Below are 26588 nucleotides of genomic sequence, written 5' to 3'. Positions count from 1 at the left end.
TTTGTCGTATGGGGCCCTGCGATTTCTGATGGCGGTCCTGCTCCCTACCCATACAGAACTATTCTATAAAACGTCAGATTCACTTGTATGTCACTGCTCAGAGACCAGGGAATTCACACAGTGCATTAAATATATACAGTATATATAGAGAGAGAGAGAGAGAGAGAGAGAGAGAGAAGAGAGAGAGAGAGAGAGAGAGAGAGAGAGAGAGAGAGAGAGAGAGAGAGAGAGAGAGAGAGAGAGAGAGAGAGAGAGAGAGAGAGAGAGAGAGAGAGAGAGAGAGAGAGAGAGAGAGAGAGAGACCCAGATACTGCAGGGGAAACAGCATCACGCCCCTATTTTATCAGGAGTTGCCCCCTCAGGACCCAGTGGGTATTGGGGTACAGTGAGTTGGACACTGGCTGATAAACTGTTTTAAAATCTATTTATAAAGAAAATTGTTATTCCTTAGTGTGACCCCAAATAATGTTGCTGTGGGGCCCTGTGATATCCATTTATAACATGACACAGTTATATGGCCCCCACCCTATATGTTATTTGGGGTTCTCTTCCTGGGCCCCAGCCATAGGCTAATCCTTGAAGTTCATGCAGGGAGTTGCAGGCAGGGAGTTGCAGCAAGTTTGGTGCAGTGACATTCAGTATTTACCTAAAATTATTTCCTGGGAAATGTGGGGGCTGGGTCTTTAAACATTGCACTGCACATGAGCACAGATGTCCGACACCCAACATATATCATACTTGTGGTGGGAGTTCCCTCAGAATTAAAGGGGTTGTTCACCTTTAAATTAACTCTTTATATGGTACAGATAGTGATATTCTGTAACTATTTGCAATTGGTTTTCATTTTTTATTATTTGTGGTTTTTGAGTTATTTAGCTTTTTATTCAGCAGTTCTGCAGTTTGTAATTTTGGCAATTTGGTTGCTAGGGTCCAAATTCGACTAGCAACCATGCATTGATTTGAATAAGAGACAGGAATATGAATAGGAGAGGCCTGAATAGAAAGAGGAGTAATAAAAAGTAGAAATAAAAATAAATGTTTAGCCTTACAGAGCATTTGTTTTTTAGATGGGGTCAGTGAAAGCGAAAGCTGGAAAGAGTCAGAAGAAGAAGAAGGCAAATAATTCAAAAACTATAAAACAGAAAGCAAAAAGGTCAGTTGAAAAGTTGCTTAGATTTTGCAGTTGGGGGGCTATTGTAAGATATTGGGTTCTAGACGGTCCAATTAAACTGCAAGCTCCGCCCATGTCTAATCTACCAATCACATTGCAGGTTGAGCTCCATTTACACCACTGGTATTTACATAGTCAGGTGAGTTTCCCACGAGAGCTGCACTGCTGCCTCCCCCTGTGCACCTGCAGGTCCTGCTACTGTGTGGGGCTCCCAGAGGTAACTTGGGGCTATTGATGGGAAAAAGAGGGTTTGTGGGCTTGAGGGTAAGAGCTTTGCTTACTTGTGTTACCTGCATCGATTAGTATTGCTCTACACAAACCTATCCCTCTCAATTGCTAATTAATTAGGGTCTCACTGCCCCCCCCCCCACACGATTGCAGATTCTTCTTCCTCCTAGTTAGGCCCCGGTCTGCTACATTGTTCAGGAGTCATAACCAGCAGTGTGAAATAGAAACAGGCCCCGTTTTCCATAGCAATTACATTTGCACTTAACATTAATATAAATTCCTTCAGATATTTAATGAATGTGAATTGGGAAGATTAGAATCACATTCTCTTTTACTTGCAAAAATAATTTGCAAAAATAATTTGAATGTGGAAACACATTCATGGCTTTGTCTTTACTGGCAGCTTCCCAGGAGGCAGAACGTGAAATAATAGAGATAAAGAAAGAACTGAAGGATCATCCGCACCCAATGGGATTCACAGCAGCTCCACTTGCTGGTGGGGGTAAGTAGCCAGAGACTAGTTCTGTGCTCTGGGGCAGATAGTGAAATCATTTGAGGAGTTCAGTAGCCCTTGTCTCTAGCACAAAGTGATAACATTTATCTGAGGAGATCCAAATAATCTCTTTATTTTTGTTAGACAGAACCCATAGAAATTACATTTACAACGGTCCATTGAAATTATGTAAATAGCTTGTTTTGGTTTAAATTATAATATCTCTCATTAGGCAATGTATTTGGGTATTTTTAATATAGAATCCAAAGTACCTTCCTGTATATCCCAGGAAACTGAATCCAATCTTTCCCAATATACAGAGTTAACTGCACAGCTGCCTGTACCTGAGAAAAACCAAAACTCTGAAAAGTCTACTTTGGATAAATCATGGGCCCAGGTACTTTGCCCCCTTATTCTTATTCTCCTGTGAAAGGTTCCCACTTATCCCTATCCAGCTATCCAATTGCCATTTGTCCAGTATCAGCAGAGGCCGGACATCAGTGAAGGGACTGATTCCAAATGGATTGATCTATACTTCAGTAAAGTTACCAGATCAATTAGCGACACTATTGTCTGGATTGGTCTGGCCACACACACGTTAATGGGATACTGTCATGGGAAAACACATCAGTTAATAGTGCTGCTCCAGCAGAATTCTGCACTGAAATCCATTTCTCAAAAGAGCAAACAGATTTTTTTTATATTTTATTTAGAAATCTGACATGGGACTAGACATATTGTCAGTTTCCCAGCTGCCCCCCAGTCATGTGACTTGTGCTTTGATCAGTGCCGGGCCAACGCGGGCAGGCGTCCTAGGCAGCCTGGCCCTGCAAACGGCCCAATACGCGAGTTTGCATGCGTGAAAAAATACTAGTGCGTATTGGGCGCTTTGCAAAACAAAGATACGCGCACCTTGGCCAGAGCAGGGACCGGACTAGGGGATAGCAGAGAAGGTACGTGCCTTGCGCCCCTCCAGCTTTGCGCCCTAGGCACGTGCCTACTCTGCCTACACCTAGTTCCAGCCCTGGATCTGATAAACTTCAGTCACTCTTTACTGCTATACTGCAAGTTGGAGTGATATCACCCCCTCCCTTTTCCCCCCAGCAGCCTAACAACAGAACAATGGGAAGGTAACCAGATAGCAGCTCCCTAACACAAGATAACAGCTGCCTGGTAGATCTAAGAACAGCACTCAATAGTAAAATCCAGGTCCCACTGAGACACATTCAGTTACATTGAGTAGGAGAAACAACAGCCTGCCAGAAAGCAGTTCCATCCTAAAGTGCTGGCTCTTTTTGAAAGCACATGACCAGGCAAAATGACCTGAGATGCACCTACACACCAATATTACAACTAAATACACTTGCTGGTTCAGGAATGACATTTTATATTGTACAGTGAATTATTTGCAGTGTAAACAGTGTCATTTAGAAATAAAAACTACACCATAAAAATCATGAGAGAATTCCTTTAAGGCATTGTGCAAATCTTCCAACCAGGTTCCAATCCCCCACTCCTCTCTGACAGTGGGAAAGAGAGCAGCACAAGAACAGGAAGACTATTGATGAGCAATAATTATGTATATTTTATTAGCAGGGATGGACACTGAGAGCAGTGAGAAGCAAAGCACTGGAAAGGATCCCATCAGGAAGAAGAACCAATGCCAAGGAGGGAGAGCAGGTCACCCAAGGAAGAAATATAAATATGCAGATAGATTACAGTTCCTCCTGCCAACTTTATATGCAAGAGGGTGAGTTCAATACATCATAATAATTTGACATTACTAAGCATATTTTATAAGGGATAATATACCATCTACTGTAAATGATAAGGATATTAGAAGTCACTGAGGGGTTCTTCTGTGACCATATAAAGGCACAAGGCTGCAGACTGAGTTATACAGGGAACTCTGAGTATCACTCATGTATAATAAGGGATAATGTACCCCCTACTGTAAATGATAAGGATATTAGAAGTCACTGAGGGGTTGTTCTGTGACCATATAAAGGCACAAGGCTGCAGGCTGAGTTATACAGGGAACTCTGAGTATCACTCATGTATTATAAGGGATAATGTACCCTCTACTGTAAATGATAAGGATATTAGAAGTCACTGAGGGGTTGTTCTGTGACCATATAAAGGCACAAGGCTGCAGGCTGAGTTATACAGGGAACTCTGAGTATCACTCATGTATTATAAGGGATAATGTACCCCCTACTGTAAATGATAAGGATATTAGAAGTCACTGAGGGGTTGTTCTGTGACCATATAAAGGCACAAGGCTGCAGGCTGAGTTATACAGGGAACTCTGAGTATCACTCATGTATTATAAGGGATAATGTACCCCCTACTGTAAATGATAAGGATATTAGAAGTCACTGAGGGGTTGTTCTGTGACCATATAAAGGCACAAGGCTGCAGGCTGAGTTATACAGGGAACTCTGAGTATCATTCATGTATTATAAGGGATAATGTACCCCCTACTGTAAATGATAAGGATATTGGAAGTCACTGAGGGGTTGTTTGACCACATAAAGATATGAGTCTGTGGAATGCCTTGACATCTGCCCTACATTTAAATTTTATTACATATTTTAAGTGTATTTATTTTTTTAGAATACATACTTTAAGAATTAAAGGCACAACTGATGGCAAAATTCTATATGTAATGTATGTATTTATATAATACAAGATATTGTACATATAGATTTACTCAAAGCTGATGTGAACAAGGTGCCAGGGCCATATGGAATACACCCTCCGGTACTAAGAAATTAGTTCAGTTTTAGCCTCTATTCTCTTTCACTTTTATCAGGTATGGTACGTATGGATTGGACTGGAGGAAAGCTGATGTCATTCCTGTATTAAAAAAAGGATTACAATCTCAGCCTGGCAATTATAGGCCAGTAAGTCTGACATCAGTGGTGGCAAATTATTTGAAAGTTTTTAAAGGGGTTGTTCATCTTTGAGTTAACTGTTCGTATGATGTAGAGGGATATTCTGAGACAGTTTGCAGTTGGTTTTCATTTGTTATTATTTGTGGTTTTTGATTTATTTAGCATTTTATACAGCAGCTCTGCAGTTTGTAATTTCAGCAAACTAGTTGCTCGGGCCCAAATTCCCCTAGCAACCATGCATTGATTTGAATAAGAGACTGGAATATGAATAGGAGAGGCCTGAAAAGAAAGATGAGTAATAAAAAGTAGCAATAACAATACATTTGTAGCCTTATAGAGCATTTGTTTTTAGATGGGGTCAGTGACCCCCATTTGAAAGCTGGAAAGAGTCCGAAGAAAGACGCAAATAATTTAGAAACTATAAAGAATAGCTAATGGAAGACCAATTGCTTAGTATTGGACATTCTCTAGCATACTAAAAGTAAACTTAAAGGTGAACCACCCTTTTAAGGGATCACATTCAAAATTATTTTCATTTCTTGATCCCAACAAAGATAATTAATCCTTATTGTAGGCAAAACCAGCCTATTAGGTTTATTTAATGTTTATATGATTTTCTAGTACATTTAAGGTATGAAGATCCAAATTACGGAATGATCCGTTATCTGGAAAACCCCAGGTCCTGAGCATTCTGGATAACAGGTCCCATACCTGTATTTTGCAACAAGGGGTACTTTATTTATTATAATACACAAGTTTTAGTGAGTCATGTGACAGAAATGACATCACTAAGCTCCAATTTTAACTCATGACCTCGCTAAGCACCATTTATAAGGATATAATTTACAGGATATTCATTGTGTATTATATAGTGAATAAAGTACCCCCTGCTGTAATTTATAAAGAAATTATAAAACACAGAGGAGTTATGTGAATATATATATATATATATATATATATATATATATATATATATATAAATATAATTTTATTTTGTTACATTAAAACAGGCCTGTTTTTAATGTACAAAATAAAATTATATTTTTAAGTAAACCCCAGTGTGCACTCATGCCTCTCGGACTTATATCTATACATGTTTATATGAGTAGCACCTGGGTGGCTTTTTGATTCCAGTGGAGTGCGGATCACGAAGGATTTATTTATATAGATAGATAGATAGATAGATATAGAATAAAGTACCCCCTCTTGTAAAATATAAGGATATTATAAGTTACTGAGGAGTTTCGTGACCATATAAAAAGCACGAGGACAAAACAGTGTTTTTATTCAGATCATGGAACTCCGAGGTGACTTCTAATTTCCTCATATTTTGCAACTGGGGGTACTTTATTTAATATAATACACAAATTTCAGTTAGTTGTGACAAAAAAAACATCACTACTCACGGTTGAATGATGACATCAGAACTCACCACTTATCACCGTTTATAAGGATATAATTTACAAGATATTCATGGCTTTTGTGTATTATATAGTGAATAAAGTAGCCCCTCTTGTAAAATATAAGGATATTATAAGTTACAGAGGAGTTTCATGACCATATAAAAGTACGAGGCCGAAGGCCGAGTGTTTTTATACAGGTCATGGAACTCCGAGGTAACTTCTAATATCCTCATATTTTACAACTGGGGTACTTTATTTATTATAATACACAAATTTCAGTGAGTCATGTGACAGAAATGACATCACTAGTCACCGTTTATAAGGATATAATTTACAAGATATTCATGGCTTTTGTGTATTATAAGGATATAATTTACAGGATATTCATTGTGTATCAAGGATATATTTTCTTGGCTATTCATAGCTGTGTATTTTAATGATGACCTGATGTTATAGATTCTATGGTTACTGTAAGTGACTCTTGAGTATATAACCCTTCCATTTACTCTTGATTCTCAGCCATTTAAGGAAGAAGGCGCTTCCCCCAGGAGAGAAGGGAGCAGTTTTCAATGGCCGCCCCCCTCCCATGAGCAGAACTGATCCCCCATCCCCCGCTGCTCCCCTCCCATCAACTTCATTGTCTCTTCAGACTCCGCCTCCCAGTAGGAAACGCAGTCGCTTGGAGGGAGTTGAGGGAACACTTGTGGGAATGTTGCGTTGCCTTGTGGACGTTCTCACAAAACAAAATGCAGAGAGTAAAGTAGAAGATTGTCCGGATCTCGTTTTCCTTAAATCCATGCTGCCGGGTATGAAGTTGGTCCCACCAGAGAGACGCGCTGCATGTAAAGCTGAGATCTTCCAACGCATTGTCAGCTATATCCCACACCAACCTCTTGTACCCCCAGTACCATCCCCCCTCCTAATCACTCCTACCCTCCATTCCCTATGCCAACACCCCCCACTCTATTTGGCTGGTATAACTCCCCTCCCCCATACCAAGGGAACCCTCCTCCTACAGGCTCGGCACCAATCCACTACCCAGGCTTGTAACCCTTTTCCTTAAAGGATAAGTAAACCTTAAAAATAAGTGAATGTAAAGTTGATGAGGGTGCTATTCTAAGCCCTTGTGTAATGTACATTCATTATTTGTTTCTTTTATGTTCCAAGATATTGAATGATACATGTACTGTTAACATGAATACATTTTGTTACAACAGCGCCACCTGTTGGTCAGTTTCCCACCAGTCTGACATTCCCAATGCTGCAGATCTGACAGGAGGTGGGGCTTAATGTTACTGGGTGGAGTTATAAAAGCATCATGGGATGGGTGCAACTACACGTATCCCCCGTGACCTGGAGGCTTGCTCAGTGTCTGTATACATGAGAAATATTATTTCCACCAGTGCTGCTATAACTTGTGTTTCAGCCGATATGTTAATATTTTAATGTTTGTACCTTAAAGTATTGGATTTTAATCTTGCATATTGGGACTTTACATATTGGGACTTTACATACTGTTACGTTAAGGATTCGTCTTTTTATATCATACAGTTTGGGTTTCTGATTTAGTACTTGGGTATACTCTCTCCAGAAAGGAGTATTTCCAGCATCATTAGGGTTAATAGTGGGGTACCCTTGGCACAGTAGAACAGATTGGAGATTTATTCAGGGGCAGCTATGTGACTGGGGGTTCAGTGTACATGGGCCCTATAAGGAACAGTAGCCAAGAAATTTCGGTTAACCGCACACCTACAAGGAACAGTTCAGTGTAAAAATAAAAACTGGGTAAATAGAACATGCAAAATAAATAAAAAATTCTGATATAGTAAGCTGGCTAAAATGTAATTTATAAAGGCTGGAGTGATTGGATGTTTAACATATTTTCACAGTCTTATCTATTTTTACACTAAACTGTTCCCTTAAAGGAGAAGGAAAGCTACGGAGGCATTTTATTGCAAATAGATTAGCTGCAATAGTGCAAGTTAGAATGCTATATTTATTCTGTAGAATGTTTTACAATACATGCGTAAACGACTCTAGAAGCTCTCTCTGTTTGTTTTGGATAGCAGCTGCCATATTAGCTTGGTGTGACATCACTTCCTGCCTGAGTCTCTCCCTGCTCACTTATAGCTCTGGGCTCAGATTACAGCAGAGAAGGGAAAGGGGGGGAGAGGAACAAACTGAGCATGCTCAAGCCCTAGCCCTGGAGGTTTAAGCTGAAAACAGGAAGTCTGATACAGAAGCCCATGAGTACACAATAGAAGGAAAGAAATGTGCTGTTTCTTTTGACAGAGGACTCAGAGCAGCATTACTTTGAGGGTTTACTGGTATATTTAGGTGGATCATTCTGATCAGGCTTACTTAATTTTAACCTTTCCCTCTCTAAGGGGCCGATTCATGAAGCTCGAGTGAAGGATTCGAAGTAAAAAAACTTCGAATTCGTTCGGTTCGAATGATTTAATCGTTCGATCGAAGGAATAATCCTTCGATCGCAGCATTTGCGCTAAATCCTTCGACTTCGATATTCGAAGTCGAAGGATTTTAGTTCCTAGTCGAATATCGAGGGTTAATTAACCCTCGATATTCGACCCTTCATACATCTGCCCCTAAGTGTAGGGCCCCTGTACACTGAATCCCCAGGCACATACCCTGCCCCTGAATAAATCTGTTTTTTTGTTGTTTTTTTTTAGTTGAATACTGACCTGTTCCTTTAAAACAGGCAGGTTGTAGGTTTAGTTCCCCTTCAGCTAAAGGCTTTTTCAACGTCACTGCCTGGTGCTGTCTATTCGAGCATTGTGTCTTAAAATGGAATACTTGCAAGGAACCTGCACTGACGTACAACCCCTGTACCAAACTCTTCTCCGTTTCCCTTCTAAACAGATCTCTCCCTGAACAATTTGACATGGTTTTTAAAAATATTTAGTTATCCTTAAATCAAAAAGAGCGATTGATTTAAATTAGAGAAGAAAAATGACCTACTTAGGCACAGTGACATTATGTTCCTCTGGGGTCAAACCTTCTGAGATATAAAAGTTATCTTTTAAACCCACAGTAAGGTTCTCTGAGCCTTGTAACCCATGTAGTTAGGAGCCAAGGCTTAGAAGCTACCATATTAGCTAGTTGCATAGCTCAAGTGGTCCATGTATAGTGTTCATTATGGATCCATTTTTGTGAATCTTTGCTACAATTTATGTTTACGGACTTAATGGTGTCATTATGATCTGATATAAATACAACACCGAGGGGGGTTCTTTATCAAAATCCAATTTTTTCTGATTATATAATTTAAAAAAGTCCAACCAAACTAGAATCCACAATTTGACCTTATTTATTATTAAAAAAGCTTGATTTAATCAAAAGCCTGAAATAGTTGGATTTTCTGGCTAATTCCAGCTCAGAACACAGAAACTTCCAAATAGTATATGGACCTCTTAACTTATATACAAACTCAGCAGGTGTGAGATGGAAGATTTTTGGATTCTTGCTTTTTGCTGCCTCGAGATATAATAAATCTATAAAAATTTAGGGTTTCTTTTCCACAAAAAAATCAGATTTTATAGTAAAAAAAAAACTCAAGTCATTCAAGTTTTTAGTATTAAATATCCCCCAAGTGTATCTGCTACACTGTGGATCATATTTTGTTCTATGGGTATGTGTTCTATGGCTTGTGAGATTCCCAAAAATCGAAACAATAATTAAAAGTACAAAAACATTTATTAGGACACGATTGAAAAAGCCTAACGCATTTTGTGCCTGTTGGGGCCTATAGGTAAGTGCCCCAGTGCACAAAACATGTTAAGACTTTTTCAGTCATATACAAATGTGTTTTTTACTTTTAATTATTATTGTTTGGATTTTTGGGAATCTCACATTGTCTAATTGCAAATTTGCACCCTCAGACTGGGGTGGTCTGCGAGCGATTTTCCTCATCTGTATTTTTTAATTGAACTGCTGCATATTTAATTGCTGCCATCATTTTCATTGGGCATCTTACCCCATTCATCTATATTTTTGCCTATGACATTTTGCCGACACTTTGGCCAGAAAACGCAGTGTTGTTATTGGCTGATGTTGGCTTGTAAGCCACCGGTGGTTTATAAAAGCACACATTCCATTTTATCTTATAGAGCTGCATTGAGACCATATTGACACCAGTATTATTGTCTTTTCAAACATCTCAGGTGCCCTTGCCCTGCCCGTAGTCTTCGGATTTCTGAAGCCAAGAGATCTTGTCGTGTAAGCGCATCACACACGGTCAGTACTGGAAACATTCTAATTGGCTGCTTTTTGCACATCTGATAGTTTCTAGAGGTGGTGCCATTTTTAATGCATGATCACTCATCATGTACCCCACTGTTGGTAATATATATTTGTTTTATTACAACTGAGCTTAAAATGATCATTACCTTTATCAATGGAGTTCCCCCTAATGCCTTTCTGGTCTGTGTCTGTTATAATTAGTGGTGGGCATTTCCTAATGGCCCTTGCTCAGAAGCACAGTAGGACGAGGGCAGCCAATCACAGCCCTGCACATAGGGATATAAAGCTGACTGGGGATCTGTTCATTGTCCGCCCACAAGATAGTCAAGCACTGTGATCCCCAACCAGTAGCTCGTGAGCAAAATGTTACTCTCCAACCCCTTGTATGTTGCTCCCAGTGGCCTCAAAGCAGGTGCTTATTTTTGAATTCCAGGCTTGGAGACAAGTTTTAGTTGTATAATAACCAGGTGTCCTGCCAAACAGAGTCTCAATGTAGGTTGACAATCCACATAGGGGCTACTAAATGGCCAATCACAGCCCTTATTTGGCACCCCAAGAACATTTTTCATGCTTGTGTTGCTCCCCAACTCCTATTACTTCTGAATGTTGCTCATGGGTTAAAAAGGTTGGGGATCCCAGTGTAGCATATCATGAAAGTTCTTCGTGCCACTGCATCTAGTGGTGTAACTACCAAGGAAGGTAGTGATGGAGGGAACTGGGGGTACAGGGGTCCCAATGAGTTTCTGCTTCTTGGTAGTCACCTGCGATTTTGTGCGGGGGAGGTTACAGGTGACTCGGGATGAGAGCAACCCCACCTTCAAAATCACAAAGGGACAGAGAGGTACAAGAAATGTTTTCACATTGGGGCCTCGACCCCCAAAGATTCGCCCCTGACTAGCTCTCATGAATGATAACTCAGCAAGGACAAGTGGGATGGCTAGTACTGGTCACTACCAGACTTACCTTTAAAAATCACATTTATTGGAACATAAAGCCACCCTGGTCTGTGCAACAAATGTGTAGTTGGTGACTGCTCCTTCGCCAGAACCACAGAAAGTGGCCAATCACAGCTCTGGTTTCACGCCACACACTCCTACCCTTTCTCTTCTTCTTGCCACCATTATGTCCCCTTTAATGGAGAAGGAAAGTCATCCTGCACTTGGGGGTGCCAAATGTTAGGCACCACCAAGTGATTGTATTGACTTACCTGAAACCCCGGGCCGGTGCTCCTATCAGCAGAAAACTGCACTAGTGAGCACCACGGAGCGGTCCTGATTTTTTTTGCTTTGAATTTCCTGGGGCAGACGCACGCACAGTAGAACAAAATAGCGACTTTTTAGTTAAAGTTCAGCTTTTCGTTCTGCTGCGCATGCGCAACCGCGCAAAGAAATCAGAAGGCGGAAGAGGATCCCCGGGCCGGTGCAGTTTTCTGCTGATAGGAACAAGTGCAGGATGGCTTTCCTTCTCCTTTAACTGATTAAATGATATATTGTGGACTGATGTTTACTTAGCAGGCACACTTCCACTGTTTTCCATAAAAAAAACAATACTTCTCATTGATTTGTGCACACAGAGACCAAACGGATATGCAAAAACTTTATTATACCAAATAATATACAGCGTAGGCAACAGCAGGAGGGTGATTATAGTATAGATGGAATGCAGAATAGCTTATTAGCGACTCCTCTGATTGCAAATTCTTTAATTCATTAATTAATTAATCTCATATGACAATAAGTGAGGCCCTTTCTCTTATAACCAAGTTAAATCTTTGGTTTCTTGCAATCCCAATGAAGCTTAACCACCATGGCAGAAGTATGTGGCAGTACCCAACCAGACGTTTGGTTCCACCATGTGATACAGGGAAGTTGGGTGACTAATATAGGTGCCTTATTCTGTTTATTTAGCCATTACAATTGAATAGAGTGGGCTGGGTCTGTCAAGAACCTAAAGGCAAGCAGAATGAAAGTTCAAGCCCTTAGTTGCCCTTTAACTGGGAGTCAATCCTGAATGGGTGAATACATTACGAATATTAAAAGCATCAAATATTGCATTAAAATTGTCAGGACATTGTGATCATTGAAGAAATGTTTCTCTTTGGGCTGCTCTCTTTCCTATGGTGATGGACATCACATAAAATTGATGTCTAAAGTGCAATTAAAAATGGTTTCAAGTAGGGATCCACCGAATCCAGGATTTGGTTTGGGATTCAGCCAGGATTCATGCCAAACTGAATCTGAATCCTAATATGCATACAGTATGTAAATTAGGGGCGGGAAGGGAAATCACGTGACTTTTCGTCACAAAACAAGGAAGTATAAAAAAAATCCCACTTTTTCCTTTCCTGGCCCTAATTTGCATATGCAAATTAGGATTCGGTTTGGTATTCAACCAAATCTTTCACGAAAGGGTTTGGGGATTCGGCTGAATGAAGACGTTTCTCGTGCCTCTTTAGGTAACTCTGATTCTCAAAGGTTTTCCCACACAACTTACATTGAAAAGGCTTTTCCCTGCTGTGGGACTTCTTGTGAGCCAGAAAGAGGTCCCTTCGGGAAAATGATTCTTCACACTCCTGACATTGAAATGGTTTCTCCCCAGTGTGAAGTCGCTGATGAATAAGGAGAGAATCTTTCCGGGAGAAGCATTTGCCACACTCTTGACAAGGAAACTTCTCCCCGGTGTGAATGCGCTTGTGAGTGTTCAGGTTTCCCTTCTGTGAGAAGCATTTTCCGCACTCCTCGCAGGCAAAGGGTTTCTCCCCTGTGTGAGTCAGGTTGTGAATACGGAGTGTCATTTCAGAAGCAAAGGATTTGCCACACTCATTACATTTATAGGGGTTCTCTCCTGTGTGCAGCCGAAGATGAGTATTGAGGCTGCTCCGGGCCTTAAAGTTTTTCCCACACTCAGAGCAGACATAGGGTTTCTCCCCCGTGTGGATTAATTGGTGCTTTTTGAGGGCATCTTTACGACAGAATCTTCGCCCACATTCTCCACAGGCAAAGCGTTGTTCCCCAGTGTGTGTCAGCTTGTGATTATTCAGGGTTCTCTCCAGCAGGAATCTCCTTCCGCACTCAGTGCACGCAAATGGTTTCTCCCCTGTGTGACAGAGAAGGTGATTCTGAAGACTTGTCTTGCTCTTGTATCTCAGCCCACACTCCGTACAGACAAAGGGCTTCTGGCCGGTGTGATTTAACTGGTGATTGTGGAGAGCCTGCTTGCGGGTGAACTGTTTCCCACACTCGGTACATTCAAAGGGCTTTACCCCTCCATGGTTTAGCATGTGACTCTCGAAGTGCAACTTCCGTAAGAAGGATTTCCCACACTCTTTACAGGCAAAAGGCTTGAGCCCAGTGTGCGTCAGCTTGTGGACATTAAGGTTTTTCTCTGATCGAAAAGTCTTTGAACATTCGGTACAAGGAATACCTGCTTCTCCTGTGTGAGTCCGAACATGAGCAACCAGACTCCTTTTATCCTTGTAGCCCATTCCACACTCAGTACAGACATAGGGTTTCTCCCCAGTGTGAACCAACTGGTGTTTATTAAGGGTAAATTTACGGCTAAACCGCCTTCTGCACGTGGCACATTCAAACGGCTTCTCCCCGGTGTGAATTAACTGGTGCTGAATTAGTCTGTACTTGCGACTGAACTGCCGCCCACACTCAGAGCATTCAAATGATTTAATCCCGGTGTGGGTTAGTCGATGTGACTCAAGATTAGTCTTTATCCGGAAACATTTGCCACACTCTCGGCACTCGAACGGTTTCTCTCCGGTGTGGATGCGGTGGTGACTGCGAAGGTTTGCTTTCGTTCTGAAGGACTTGTCACACTCTGAACAGGCAAATGGTTTCTCTCCCGTGTGGATATACTGGTGCTCTAGGAGGTGGTGCCTGAACTGGAACCTTTTTCCGCACTCGGAACAGCCAAAGCGTTTCTCTCCTGTGTGAATACGACAATGTCCAAGAAAATTTCCCTTCTGGGTGAAGCTTTTCCCACATTCGGCACAGGAATGCGGTTTGACCCCGGTGTGGATCTGTTGATGTGTGTGAAGGTTTGACTTGTAGCGGAAATACTGGCCACACTCTGAACAGGCAAAAGGTTTCTCCTTAGTGTGGATTCTCATGTGCTGGATCAGAGTCATTTTGATCTTAAATCTTTTTCCACACGTAGTGCAGACATGCGGTCTCTCTTTCTGGTGGACATCTTGATGCTTATAAAGGTCTCTCTTCCACAGAAAACTTCTGTTACACTGAGTGCAGGTGAATGGTTTCTCCCCATTGTGAAGCCACTGATGCGCTAGGAGGATCATTCTCTCTGAGAATCCTTTCCCACAGACAGAACAGGCAAAATCTCTAGTGGTGTGGATACGTTTGTGAGTGAGAAGTTGTCTTCTGCTGCAAAACCGCCTCTCACACTTTGTGCAGACAAAAGGTTTCACTGTGTCGTCTCCACCACCAGGTTTTACACTGGAGTTTATTTGTGTGCTCTGTTGATACACTACACTTTTATTGATAGTTCTGAGCACACAAGGATCCACTTCACTCACATTCTTTAACAAAGTTACTCCTTCACACAATAAATCCATGTTCTTATCCTTCTGAGTGTCCATCATTTCATAAGGATCTACATTGTATCTGTCGTCTCCAACACAAGGTCTCTTCCCATCAATGCAGCCGTTCTCTTTAAAAGATAAGGGGACAAAAAGTCTTATAGTCACTAAATGTTTTTTAAAAATTTGATCCAACAGTAAAAAAAACCAAGGCCTGCTGTTGGGATTGTTGGCTCATCTATACAAACACAATCTCCTATAATATACCCAATGGTTCTAGAATAATAGTCAACCATGATGCAGAATATATTGGTTTCTTTGCATATGAGTTTTTGTGGATCAGGCTGTGTTTAGTGGTCAGTTTTGCATGGAGTATTTGCTCAGTGTTGGCTTACAAATCAATTACACAGAATTCTATAAGACCAGTGGCGGAACTACCAGGGGAGCAGGGGGTGTGAGCAGGCCAGGGCCCGCACCCCCTCAGGGCCCCCCGGCAGTTCGTGCACCGCTAATTCCGGGCCGATTCCGGCCTACGGAGGGGGACGGGGGCCTGACCCCCTCTAGTTACATTTCTGTATAAGACCAGCCTGTGTAATTTAAAGCAGGGTTACTAGATATACCCTTTAAAATGAGATAAATAAAATACATCCTGTATTGCCAAAGTTAAAGGGATACTGTCATGGGGAAATAATATTTTTTTCAAAACACATCAGTTAATAGTGCTGCTCCAGCAGAATTCTGCACTGAAATACATTTTTCAAAAGGGAAAACAGATTTCTTTATATTCAATTTTGAAATCTGACATGGGGCGAGACATATTGTCAGTTTCCCAGCTGCCCCCAGTCATGTGACTTGTGCTCTGATAAACTTCAATCACTCTTTACTGCTGTACTGCAAGTTGGAGTGATATCACCCCCTCCCTTTCCCCCCAGCAGCCAAACAACAGAACAATGGGAAGGTAACCAGATAGCAGCTCCCTAACACAAGATAACAGCTGCCTGGTAGATCTAAGAACAACACTCAATAGTAAAATCCAGGTCCCACTGAGACACATTCAGATTCAACCTCATATCAGTAAGTGATTCCAATGCAAAAGTTAATGTCATTTGCAAAAGTGCTCAGAGGAGCACTTTGGACAATTTTACATCGATTCTTTGGCCTTCAGCTCTTCTTTATTCCTTTAGTTACATCTGCCCTATAAAAATAGACACCAATCTAGCCAGCCGGGTACATTTAAAAAAAAAAAATCGGAACTCAAATAAGTAATTACATTAAAGGGATTCTGCCATGATTTTTATGATGTAGTTTTAATTTCTAAATTACACTGCAAATAATTCACTCTACGATATAAAATGTCATTCCTGATCCAACAAGTGTATTTAGTTGTAATATTGGTGTGTAGGTGCATCTCAGGTCATTTTGCCTGGTCATGTGATTTCAGAAAGAGCCAGCACTTTAGGATGGAACTGCTTTCTGGCAGGCTGTTGTTTCTCCTACTCAATGTAACTGAATGTGTCTCAGTGGGACCTGGATTTTACTATTGAGTGCTGTTCTTAGATCTACCAGGCAGCTGTTATCTTGTGTTAGGGAGCTGCTATCTGGTTACCTTCCCATTGTTCTTTTGTTTGGCTGCTGGGGGGAAAGGGAGGGGGTGATATCACTCCAACTTGCAGTACAGCAGTAAAGAGTGATTGAAGTTTATCAGAGCACAAGTCACATGACTGGGGACAGCTGAGAAACTGACAATATGTCTAGCCCCATGTCAGATTTCCAAAATGAAATATAAAAAAAATCTGTTGCTCTTTTGAGAAATGGATTGCAGTGCAGAATTCTGCTGGAGCAGCACTATTAACATTTAAAAAAAAAATTCCCATTACAGTACCCCTTTAAATGAATAGGCTGTGCAAAATAAAAATGTTTTCTATATAGTTAGACAATAATGTAATGTAAACATGCTGAAGTGAAGGGATGTCTAACGTCATATTCAGAACCCTAGAACTAGGTCATGTCCAAGCTGTTAGCAATGTCGGGGTACACTAGTGTCAGTGGGGGCACTTGAGGCTAATACATCAGTAAATTGGGCTAGCTAGCACAAGGAGACTGGAGTGTATGGTGCAAGTATGTGTAATGATTGGCATCAGTCTCAACACAGCGTCGCATTTATTTTAGAGCGCTGCACTAGGTACTAGTAACGTCACCCCTAGGGTTGCCAACTTTAGCTGCACTTAACTCCAGGCAGGGGGCGGGGAGATCACATCACCAGGGCTGTCAGGGGCAAAACCGGACAGGTGGCAAATCTAGATCCGTTATCCAGAAACCAGTTAAGACTACTGGAAGGCTGTCTTCCATAGACTCCCATTTTAATTAAATAATTCACAGAGTTTTTAAATGATTTCTAATTTTTTCAGTACCTGCTACTTAGTCTTAACTAAGATATAAATAAGACTTACTGGAGGCAAAACAGTCCTATTGGGTTTAATTAATGGTGAAATATTATTTTAGTAGCCTTAAAGGAGAAGGAAAGGTTAAAACTAAGTAAGCTTTATCAGAAAGGTCTATATAAATACACCAGTAACCCCTCAAAGTAATGCTGCTCTGAGTCCTCTGTCAAAAGAAACCCCACATTTCTTTCCTTCTATTGTGTACTCATGGGCTTCTGTATCAGACTTCCTGTTTTCAGCTTAAACCTCCAGGGCTTGGGCTTGAGCATGCTCAGTTTGCTTCTCCCCCTCCCATCCCTGCTGTAATGTCACACAAAGCTTATATGGCAACTTCTATCCTAAACAAACAGAGACAGTGTCTAGAGCTATTTACTCAGGTATGGTAAAACATTCTGCAGAATAAATATATCATTCTAGCTTGCACTATTGTGGCTAATCTGTTGAAAATAAACTGTCTTGGAGCTTTCCTTCTCCTTTAAGGTATGGAGATCCAAATTACACCTGAACTGGCACTTATATAACAGTGTAACAAACTGTAACCCACAGCACCTTAATACCCCTCTGAATTGTGTCTGTATGTTACCCTCCCATTTAGACTGTAAGCTCTATGGGGTAGGGTCCTCTAGCCTTTTGTTTCCTTGACACTGAGCACTTATTCTGTATTGTAATTATATTTTATATTTATGTGAATTGTATTTCTAATAATGCACTTATTGTTACTTTTTATTCCAATGACCCCTTGTTTGTTACTACTAATTTATATTCCTGAGCTGACAGTCGGCAATCAGGGCTGCTCCAATTTTCCTTTCCTTCAAACAGATTCTGCGTTACTGCCACTCAGTGATGCTTGACCAGCGCTCGCTGTACACTCTAGGTTGCTGGCAGGTAATGGGTTAATAGTATCTCCGTGCCACTAACAAACGCTCAAGAGTAAATGCCCCTATTTATCAGCAGAGCAAGACATTTGCTTATTTGCCCTTTAAACAATACATTTCTTTTCTGCAGTTGCCCAGAACAAACTCCCAGTGTCCTTTGTTGTCTGCACGTTCCCTGCATCTCTCTCTATATATATTATATTCCTACATAATATCTCATTAAAATAAATGACTTTCTACTTATTCTTTGTGCAAAAGCAGTGATATTGCAAAGGGAGTGCATCCCTCAGTAGTTTGGGGAATCATTTCCTTCTGCACATTTCACTTCCTGCCTGGTGAGGCATAAAAATGAACAAAGTTCTGTGCATAGTGGCAGTAAGGATCATGGGAGTTGTAGTTCAGTGGCAGCTTGATTGCAAAGATCAGTGTCTCGTGGGAATGTAGGATAATTAGAGATAACAAAGAGGGGAGGCACAGAGTTACGACAGATCAGGAACTTACCCAGGGAGCAGATCTGTGGCATCTCCCCTAACTGCCATGTGGGGGCGGAGCTATCCTACAGGAAGTGAGACAGCAACAGCTAAACTGACACTCAACTCTCTTTAACCCTCCATGCTCTGGTTTTACAGGAGGTTCACAACGTGGGTGAATGATGAATATGAAGTGAGAGCAGAAAGACAGCGCATTAGATCACTGAAATGCATCTGTGCAGTTGGTCACTTTTAAATGCCAGCGACATATCCAAGGATAAAGAGCAGGGTTTCTACCTACAGCCGTGGCAGATTGACAAAGGGGGCAGGGAATGTGGGTTGTGGGCGGGCTGATGATTTTGAAGGGCAAGTCAACCTTAAAATAAAAATTTGCCTAATAAAAGAAAACAGCGTTTGCTTAACTCCTGATTGTTACTTTCTAAACAATGTTGCAAAAGTCTGAGTTCCCCCAGCTGGTCTGTTAATCAGATGCCTTGTTTTACATTGTAGTGACATTGTATCAACAGTCTGAGCCAGCAGTGCAGAGAATAGACACACAGGCAAAGTGGGGGGACACACGATTCCTCAGAAGCAAGATGGGCAGGTTGACTACGACGTGGAAATGTAGGAGAATGTTTGGACACAAGTACCTTAATGTATTGTACAGATATGTGCTCTCAGTATATTCATACACCACATAGAGAGTGGGATGATGATATATAAACAGACAGACCCAGGTTAGGATCAGTTGGGGTTACCTCCACCCAGTGGCAGCACCTAAAACCCCAACCTGGGTCCCTCCTTCAGGCTGGGCCCCCTTAGCTCATAACAAGGTTACAGATATATAGAAACATTAGGGTGTCACCCTGCTATAGTTCCAGGGGTACCCAGGGTACAAATAAACACTCACCCCAAGTCTCCCCCTAACTGACCTTCAGACTGAGCCCCCTTAGCTCATAACAAGGTTACAGATATATAGAAACATTGGGGTGTCACCCTGCTATAGTTCCAGGGGTACCCAGGGTACAAATAAACACTCACCCCAAATCTCCCCCTAACTGACCTTCAGACTGGGCCCCCTTAGCTCATAACAAGGTTACAGATATATAGAAACATTAGGGTGTCACCCTGCTATAGTTCCAGGGGTACCCAGGGTACAAATAAACACTCACCCCAAATCTCCCCCTAACTGACCTTCAGACTGAGCCCCCTTAGCTCATAACAAGGTTACAGATATATAGAAACATTGGGGTGTCACCCTGCTATAGTTCCAGGGGTACCCAGGGTACAAATAAACACTCACCCCAAATCTCCCCCTAACTGACCTTCAGACTGAGCCCCCTTAGCTCATAACAAGGTTACAGATATATAGAAACATTGGGGTGTCACCCTGCTATAGTTCCAGGGGTACCCAGGGTACAAATAAACACTCACCCCAAATCTCCCCCTAACTGACCTTCAGACTGAGCCCCCTTAGCTCATAACAAGGTTACAGATATATAGAAACATTGGGGTGTCACCCTGCTATAGTTCCAGGGGTACCCAGGGTACAAATAAGCACTCACCCCAAATCTCCCCCTAACTGACCTTCAGACTGGGCTCCCTTAGCTCATAACAAGGTTACAGATATATAGAAACATTGGGGTAACAGTCACCCTGCTATAGTTCCAGGGGTACCCAGGGTACAAATAAGCACTCACCCCAAATCTCCCCCTAACTGACCTTCAGACTGGGCCCCCTTAGCTCATAACAAGGTTACAGATATATAGAAACATTGGGGTAACAGTCACCCTGCTATAGTTCCAGGGGTACCCAGGGTACAAATAAGCACTCACCCCAAATCTCCCCCTAACTGACCTTCAGACTGGGCCCCCTTAGCTCATAACAAGGTTACAGATATATAGAAACAAATAAAATGCCTGGCCGTGAGCAAAACTACTGGTCAATTACAGCTCCTAGTGCTCTGTCTGTCTGTCTGTCTGTCCATTGTACCTGAGCAGGAATAAAAGGATTGTTTGATGTAGCTGGGGGCAAAACAACTATAAAGTGTCTCTGGGAGTGGGACTATCTGATTGGCTCCGGAGGGAGTGAGGACAAACAGCAGGGCCAAGGCTACGACTGAACTGAGCAAAACAGTATCAACTACTCTCTAGTTATCTCATCTGGCTGCACAATAATTGTAAGGGCAGAGACACGCTGCTATTTCATGAGATTAGTTGCCCAGCGACAACGACTAATTTCCCCGAACTGCCTTCCTGCAGGCTACAATGTAAATTTGGGAATGCTTCATTTTCTAAAGTCGCCCGAAATTGCCTCACAAAGAAACTTTGGATGACTTTGGAAAGCTGATGTATCCGAGTACTTCGGGCGCCTTTGGAAAATGAAGTGTTCCGAGTGCCATCCCGCTTGCAATTTACATTGTAGCCGGCGGGAAGGCAGTTCGGGGAGATTAGTCGCCCGAAGAAAAATTGATTTGTCGCTGGTCAACTAATCTCCCGAAATAGCAGCGTGTGTCTCTGCCCTTAGAGTCAGGACTGTCTGTGTGACTCCGGCTGGGAGTGTGGGAGTGGGAGCTGCCTGCGACTGATTTTAAGTTGCCCATAGATAGTAAAAAATTAAAAAAAAACATTTGCCTGCAGTCGCACATAAAAAATTGCGGGTGACAAATCTTCATGCGTGCCACTGCCCTTAAGCTGCTAGTCTCAGTTCTCCCAAATAAACCTATTTATCTTAAATAGTTACAATTGTATCTTTGCTTATCTTAAATTGTTACAAAGGTATCCAAGTGCGGCTGCGGAGTGTTCTGAGCTCAAAAAGCCTCTTATCTTATTAAGTTTCAGAAAAGTTGTATCTTTTTCTGGCGTCAGTGCAGGAGATCAAAAGAAACTCATAAGGTCTGTAGTGGAGTAATCGGCCAAAAACACCGCACCGCGATCAGTAACCAAATAATCACTCAGACAATAAAATTGATTTGGAGAAAAGATGAGGTTGTGTTTATTAAAACTTTCACTCAAATTTCATCTATAAAAAATGTGGGCCCTAAAAATCATTTCTATTTAGGGACAACATACTTTGCACCGTTGCAAATGGGAAGGCCCAGCACCAGTTGTTATAGTTGATATTTATGGGCTTCTCCTGTAGGGAAACTCCATGACCTGGAAACAAAACAGTGATCCCCTCAGTTGTTGCCTCTCTTCTTAAATGGGCTTTTGCCTGGTTTTAGCCCAAGGCCAGAAAGCAGAATCAGTTCCAGGTGGATTCCCAGTGGTTGTCCCACATCATTACAGTGGCCAGTGGCCAAGCACCACATGGAGCCCACATTGCCCCTGCTCTCCTGCCATATTTTATATTTTAATAATCCTAGAAATCTTAGGGAGGAAGGGGGGGGGAGAAAAAGCTCAGGTTTGTTATGCTCCTCTCTTTATGCTCCTACTTAATTGCTACCTCCCCCATATTTTCCCACATTTCCCCAAGCCTATTGTTTTGAATGCAAAACCCCCAGACTGGCCTCCCTATTGTTTCCCAATCAACAAACTACAGAACTTGTTTCACTGGCTTTGCTCTTCTGATAGACCAGGGATCCCCAACCTTTTGAACCCATGAGCAATATTCAGAAGTAAAAGGAGTTGGGGAGCAACACAAGCATGAAAAAAATTCTTGGGGTGCCAAATAAGGACTGCGATTGGCCATTTAGTAGCATCTATGTGGATTGTCAACCAACATTGAGGTTCTGTTTGGCAGTGCACCTGGTTTTTATACAACCAAAACTTGCCTCCAAGTCTGGAATTCAAAAATAAGCTCCAGCTTTAAAGGCCACTTAGAGCAAAATCCAAGGGGTTGGGGAGCAACATGTTACTCACGAGCTACTGGTTGGGGATCACTGTGATAGCCCATTGTTTCCAATCAACAAAACCTCTATACTGGTTCCATTTGGCAGATTCCAACACACGGTCCTTATGGGTCTTCGCTTGTAGTCACTGCACTCAGTCTCTTGTGGACATTTCAGTAAGAAACCAGGGACTGAGTGCAGTGACTACAAGTGAAGCCCAATAATGGCCATGTGTAGTAACATGTCAGACAACACCAGTGTGAGTGGTTTTGTGGAAACAATGGGCTGCTGAAAAAGACAATGAAATCAGTCTGGGGGTTTCTCATTTGTAAGCAATGGGCTGGCTGCTGGGGGAGGTGGTGAGACCAGTCTGGGGGGTTTTCTGTTGGAAAACAATAGGCTGCTAGAGAGGAGGCAAAATCTGTGGGTGGGACAAGGATAACAAGGGTAGAGTGGTAGTAAACAGAGAGGCTGCATTACTAAAATGTGATTTTCTCCCACCCTCCCTCCCTAAGTTTTTTTCTTGGATTAAGAAGATAGTACAAGTATTAAAACTTTGAATCCATGGAGGCAATACTGGTCCTATGTGGTGGTTGGAAGGCCCTGGAACTTTGTGGGGGCAACTACTGGGAATCCACCTGGCACTGATCTTGCTTTCCGGCCTTGTGGGATAACCAGGCAAAGCCCATTCTTATGGCAACCACTGAGGGGCTCACTGGCACTGGTTTTGCTTTTGGGTCAAGGAGTCACCTACAGGAGAAGCCCCTTAAAGGGATCCTGTCATCGGAAAACATGTTTTTTTTCAAAACACATCAGTTAATAGAGCTACTCCAGCAGAATTCTGCACTGAAATCCATTTCTCAAAAGAACAAACAGATTTTTTTATATTCAATTTTGAAATCTGACATGGGGCTAGACATATTGTCAATTTCCCAGCTGTCCCAAGTCATGTTTTCCGATGACAGGATCCCTTTAAGTGTCTACTATAGTAACTGGTGGTGGGCCTGGCCATTTGCAATGGTGCAAAGTATGTTATCCCTTAAATGGGAATGCCGATCTATTTCGCAATGGTGCAGCGGCAATGCGGGCCCCATGTGATGCTTGGGAGGCCTTGGAACTGTGGCAACGACTGGGAATCCACCTGGCACTTTGCTTTCAGGCCTCGGGGGTAAACCAGGTAAAGCCTATTTTAATGGCAACCACTGAGGGGCTCACTGGCACTGGTTTTTGCTTCCGGGTCAGGGAGTTTCCCTACAGGAGAAGCCCATACATGTGTATTATGACAACTGGAGGTGGGCCTGCCCATTTGCAATGGTGCTAAGTGTGTTATCCTTTAGATGAGAATGATTTGGGGGCCCGCATTTTTTATTGGAAAATTATTCACTAAGATTTTTTAATAAATATGACCTCCCCTTTATTTTCCAAAATGAATTCTGTTGTCTGAGTGGTTATTTTCATTACTGTCTTATGGCAACATTTTTTCATGTGGGTTTTAGCTTTGAGTTAAAGGAGGCAGATTAGACACTACCTTATGTTCAGCAAGAAATAGGACATTTTTGGTACCACTAGAAACATTATGTTAGGGACAAATAGGCCTGTAGCTCCCAGACAAATGACTTACAATCACACAGATTCCCATACAACTTATTTTCAGCATAAAATCTCATCTGTATTTGTAGGTCTCCCATTGGCTGTGCTTGCTCACATGGGCAGAAAAAGAGGGTCAGACTCGTTCAGTCGGCTGCTCTCTACCTATAGTACAGCCTGCAAGTAACTTATGTCTGGTCCTGCTGCACCGATAGAAACACTGGGGGCAATGATCACAGGGGAAATGTTGGTAAATAAGATAGAAGGAGTTGTTGTAGAAAATAGAAGGAGATAGAAATAGAAAGAGCTACAGAGAATGGCAGATACGGAGTAAAGTTGGGTGATCCATAGAAACATTTAGAGAAAGAGAAATGTTGCAAAAAAACAAGTACATGATAGAGAGCAGATATGGGTTGTGGAGGAAAAGTATATAAGAATCAGATGAAACTACAGGGTGTATATAATAGTCCTGATATTTGGGCCTCTTTACCAAATTTTGGTTTGGAAGCCAGAATTCCCCTTTAGAGGTGAACCACCCCTCTCATTTGTTCCTACTCTCCCTATCATACTGGGACCATAGTTAGCATACTACCAGAACTAGTAAATGTATCATACACAGCAGAAATATACTTGACTGTAGAAATGTATTGTTCCCGCTGTTTACACACATCACAACTCATACTTATGTCAGAAATACGACTCAAGTATATGTATCCCCTGCTGATGCAACTTCATTTCTTCCTCTGTAACCCCTTATTTCTCTGACTTTCATACTCCCCTTTTTCATTTATCTGCCTCCTTGAAGTAACATTAACACCAAATAATTAAAGTGTTTTAATAGAATGACAATATAATATACTGTTGCCCGGCACTGGTGAAAGCTGTGTGTTTGCTTCACAAAGACAACCATAGTTGAAATAAACAAACTACTGTGTAACCATGGGGGCAGCCATTCAAGCACAGGATACACAGTAGATAACAGATAAGTACTACTATAGTTTATATAAACAAGCTGCTGTGTAGCCATGGGGGCAGCCATTCAAGCACAGGATACACAGTAGATAACAGATAAGTACTACTATAGTTTATATAAACAAGCTGCTGTGTAGCCATGGGGACAGCCATTCAAGCACAGGATACACAGTAGATAACAGATAAGTACTACTATAGTTTATATAAACAAGCTGCTGTGTAGCCATGGGGCAGCCATTTAAGCACAGGATACACAGTAGATAACAGATAAGTACTACTATAGTTTATATAAACAAGCTGCTGTGTAGCCATGGGGGCAGCCATTCAAGCACAGTATACACAGTAGATAACAGATAAGTACTACTATAGTTTATATAAACAAGCTGCTGTGTAGCCATGGGGCAGCCATTTAAGCACAGGATACACAGTAGATAACAGATAAGTACTACTATAGTTTATATAAACAAGCTGCTGTGTAGCCATGGGGGCAGCCATTCAAGCACAGTATACACAGTAGATAACAGATAAGTACTACTATAATTTATATAAACAAGCTGCTGTGTAGCCATGTGGGCAGCCATTCAAGCACGGGATACACAGTAGATAACAGATAAGTACTACTATAGTTTATATAAACAAGCTGCTGTGTAGCCATGTGGGCAATTCAAGCACGGTATACATAGTAGATAACAGATAACTGCCAAACTGCCTTCACGCCGGCTAGAATCTCAATTCCCAACGGGATGGCCCTCGGAGCGATTCCTTTTTCCAAAGTCGCCCGAAGTTTCCTCGTGAGGTTACTTCGGGTGATTTTGGAAAATTAAACACTCCAAGTGCCATCCCACTGGCAAATTCGATTCTAGCCGGCGTGAAGGCAGTTCGGGGAGATTAGTCGCCCAAAGAAGAGGCGATTTGTCGCCGGGCGACTAAATCTCCCTGAATCTCCACGTTTGTCTCTGTCCTTAAGGGCAGTGGCCAACTGAGAGATTTGCTTCCTGCAATTATTTATGCATGACTGCGGGCAACAAATCTGTGGAAAATGCATCTCCATTGGAAATAAATAAAATCAATGGTGGTAAAAATCAACATAACGCAAAGTTTTCTCCTGAGGCAACTTTGGAAGAATGAAGCAATGCGTTGGTTTTACCGCCAGTGATTTCCAATGGAGATGGCCTTTGTTGTGCATTTCTATAATGGCCGACAAATCTCCTCATTGGTCACTGCCACTAGAAAGAAGTAATGAAAAATGAAATGTAACATTTCAATTTTAGGAAAATGGCCACAAATGGAAAATAACTGGAAAAGGTCTTTATTTCTGGTCAACCATCTGAAAACAACTGAACTGAAAAAAGTGATGGTAAGTGAACCACCCGTTTAGAAGGCTAAATGGTTACTGGGGTCATTGACCCTGGCAAC

General features: G+C 41.8%; 2 protein-coding genes across 6 annotated transcripts; one reads left to right on the top strand and one right to left on the bottom strand.

Moving 5' to 3' along the window:
* The first annotated feature begins 1293 nt into the window (after positions 1 to 1293).
* LOC121394833 lies at positions 1294 to 7672 on the top strand. 5 transcript variants are annotated; one of them, XM_041566990.1, is made up of 5 exons: positions 1294 to 1388; positions 1803 to 1901; positions 2213 to 2289; positions 3489 to 3642; positions 6712 to 7672. In XM_041566990.1, exons 3-5 carry the CDS (start codon positions 2280 to 2282, stop codon positions 7253 to 7255), a joined length of 708 nt encoding a protein of 235 aa, XP_041422924.1. In that variant the 5' UTR covers positions 1294 to 1388; positions 1803 to 1901; positions 2213 to 2279; the 3' UTR covers positions 7256 to 7672. The 5 variants fall into 5 exon arrangements, with proteins under 5 accessions (XP_041422924.1, XP_041422923.1, XP_041422921.1 ...); XM_041566989.1 differs by having other exon boundaries at positions 3486 to 3642; XM_041566987.1 differs by lacking the exon at positions 2213 to 2289 and having other exon boundaries at positions 3486 to 3642.
* Positions 7673 to 12805: 5133 nt separating this feature from the next.
* LOC108719511 (oocyte zinc finger protein XlCOF6-like) lies at positions 12806 to 18950 on the bottom strand. The gene is made up of 2 exons (XM_018268402.2): positions 18816 to 18950; positions 12806 to 15129 (listed from the first exon to the last, which is right to left on the bottom strand). Exons 1-2 carry the CDS (start codon positions 18835 to 18837, stop codon positions 12821 to 12823), a joined length of 2331 nt encoding a protein of 776 aa, XP_018123891.1. The 5' UTR covers positions 18838 to 18950; the 3' UTR covers positions 12806 to 12820.
* Between the last annotated feature and the right edge of the window lie 7638 nt (positions 18951 to 26588).

Source organism: Xenopus laevis, chromosome 6L, assembly GCF_017654675.1.
Source record: "Xenopus laevis strain J_2021 chromosome 6L, Xenopus_laevis_v10.1, whole genome shotgun sequence".
NCBI classification, from domain to species: domain Eukaryota; kingdom Metazoa; phylum Chordata; class Amphibia; order Anura; family Pipidae; genus Xenopus; species Xenopus laevis.
The sequence above is the reverse complement of the archived record's forward strand: the minus strand, read 5'-3'. Positions and strand labels throughout refer to the sequence as shown.

What these genes read in the sequence shown, in the direction of transcription:
- LOC121394833 (XM_041566987.1), top strand. Translation starts at nt 1,868, where the DNA reads ATGGGATTCACAGCAGCTCCACTTGCTGGTGGGG. An exon ending in AGCTCCACTTGCTGGTGGGG is followed by an intron (nt 1,902 to 3,485) that starts GTAAGTAGCCAG and finishes ATATTTTATTAG; the next exon opens with CAGGGATGGACACTGAGAGC. An exon ending in CCAACTTTATATGCAAGAGG is followed by an intron (nt 3,643 to 6,711) that starts GTGAGTTCAATA and finishes CTTGATTCTCAG; the next exon opens with CCATTTAAGGAAGAAGGCGC.
- LOC108719511 (XM_018268402.2), bottom strand. Translation starts at nt 18,837, where the DNA reads ATGCCACAGATCTGCTCCCTGG. An exon ending in GCCACAGATCTGCTCCCTGG is followed by an intron (nt 15,130 to 18,815) that starts GTAAGTTCCTGA and finishes TATCTTTTAAAG; the next exon opens with AGAACGGCTGCATTGATGGG.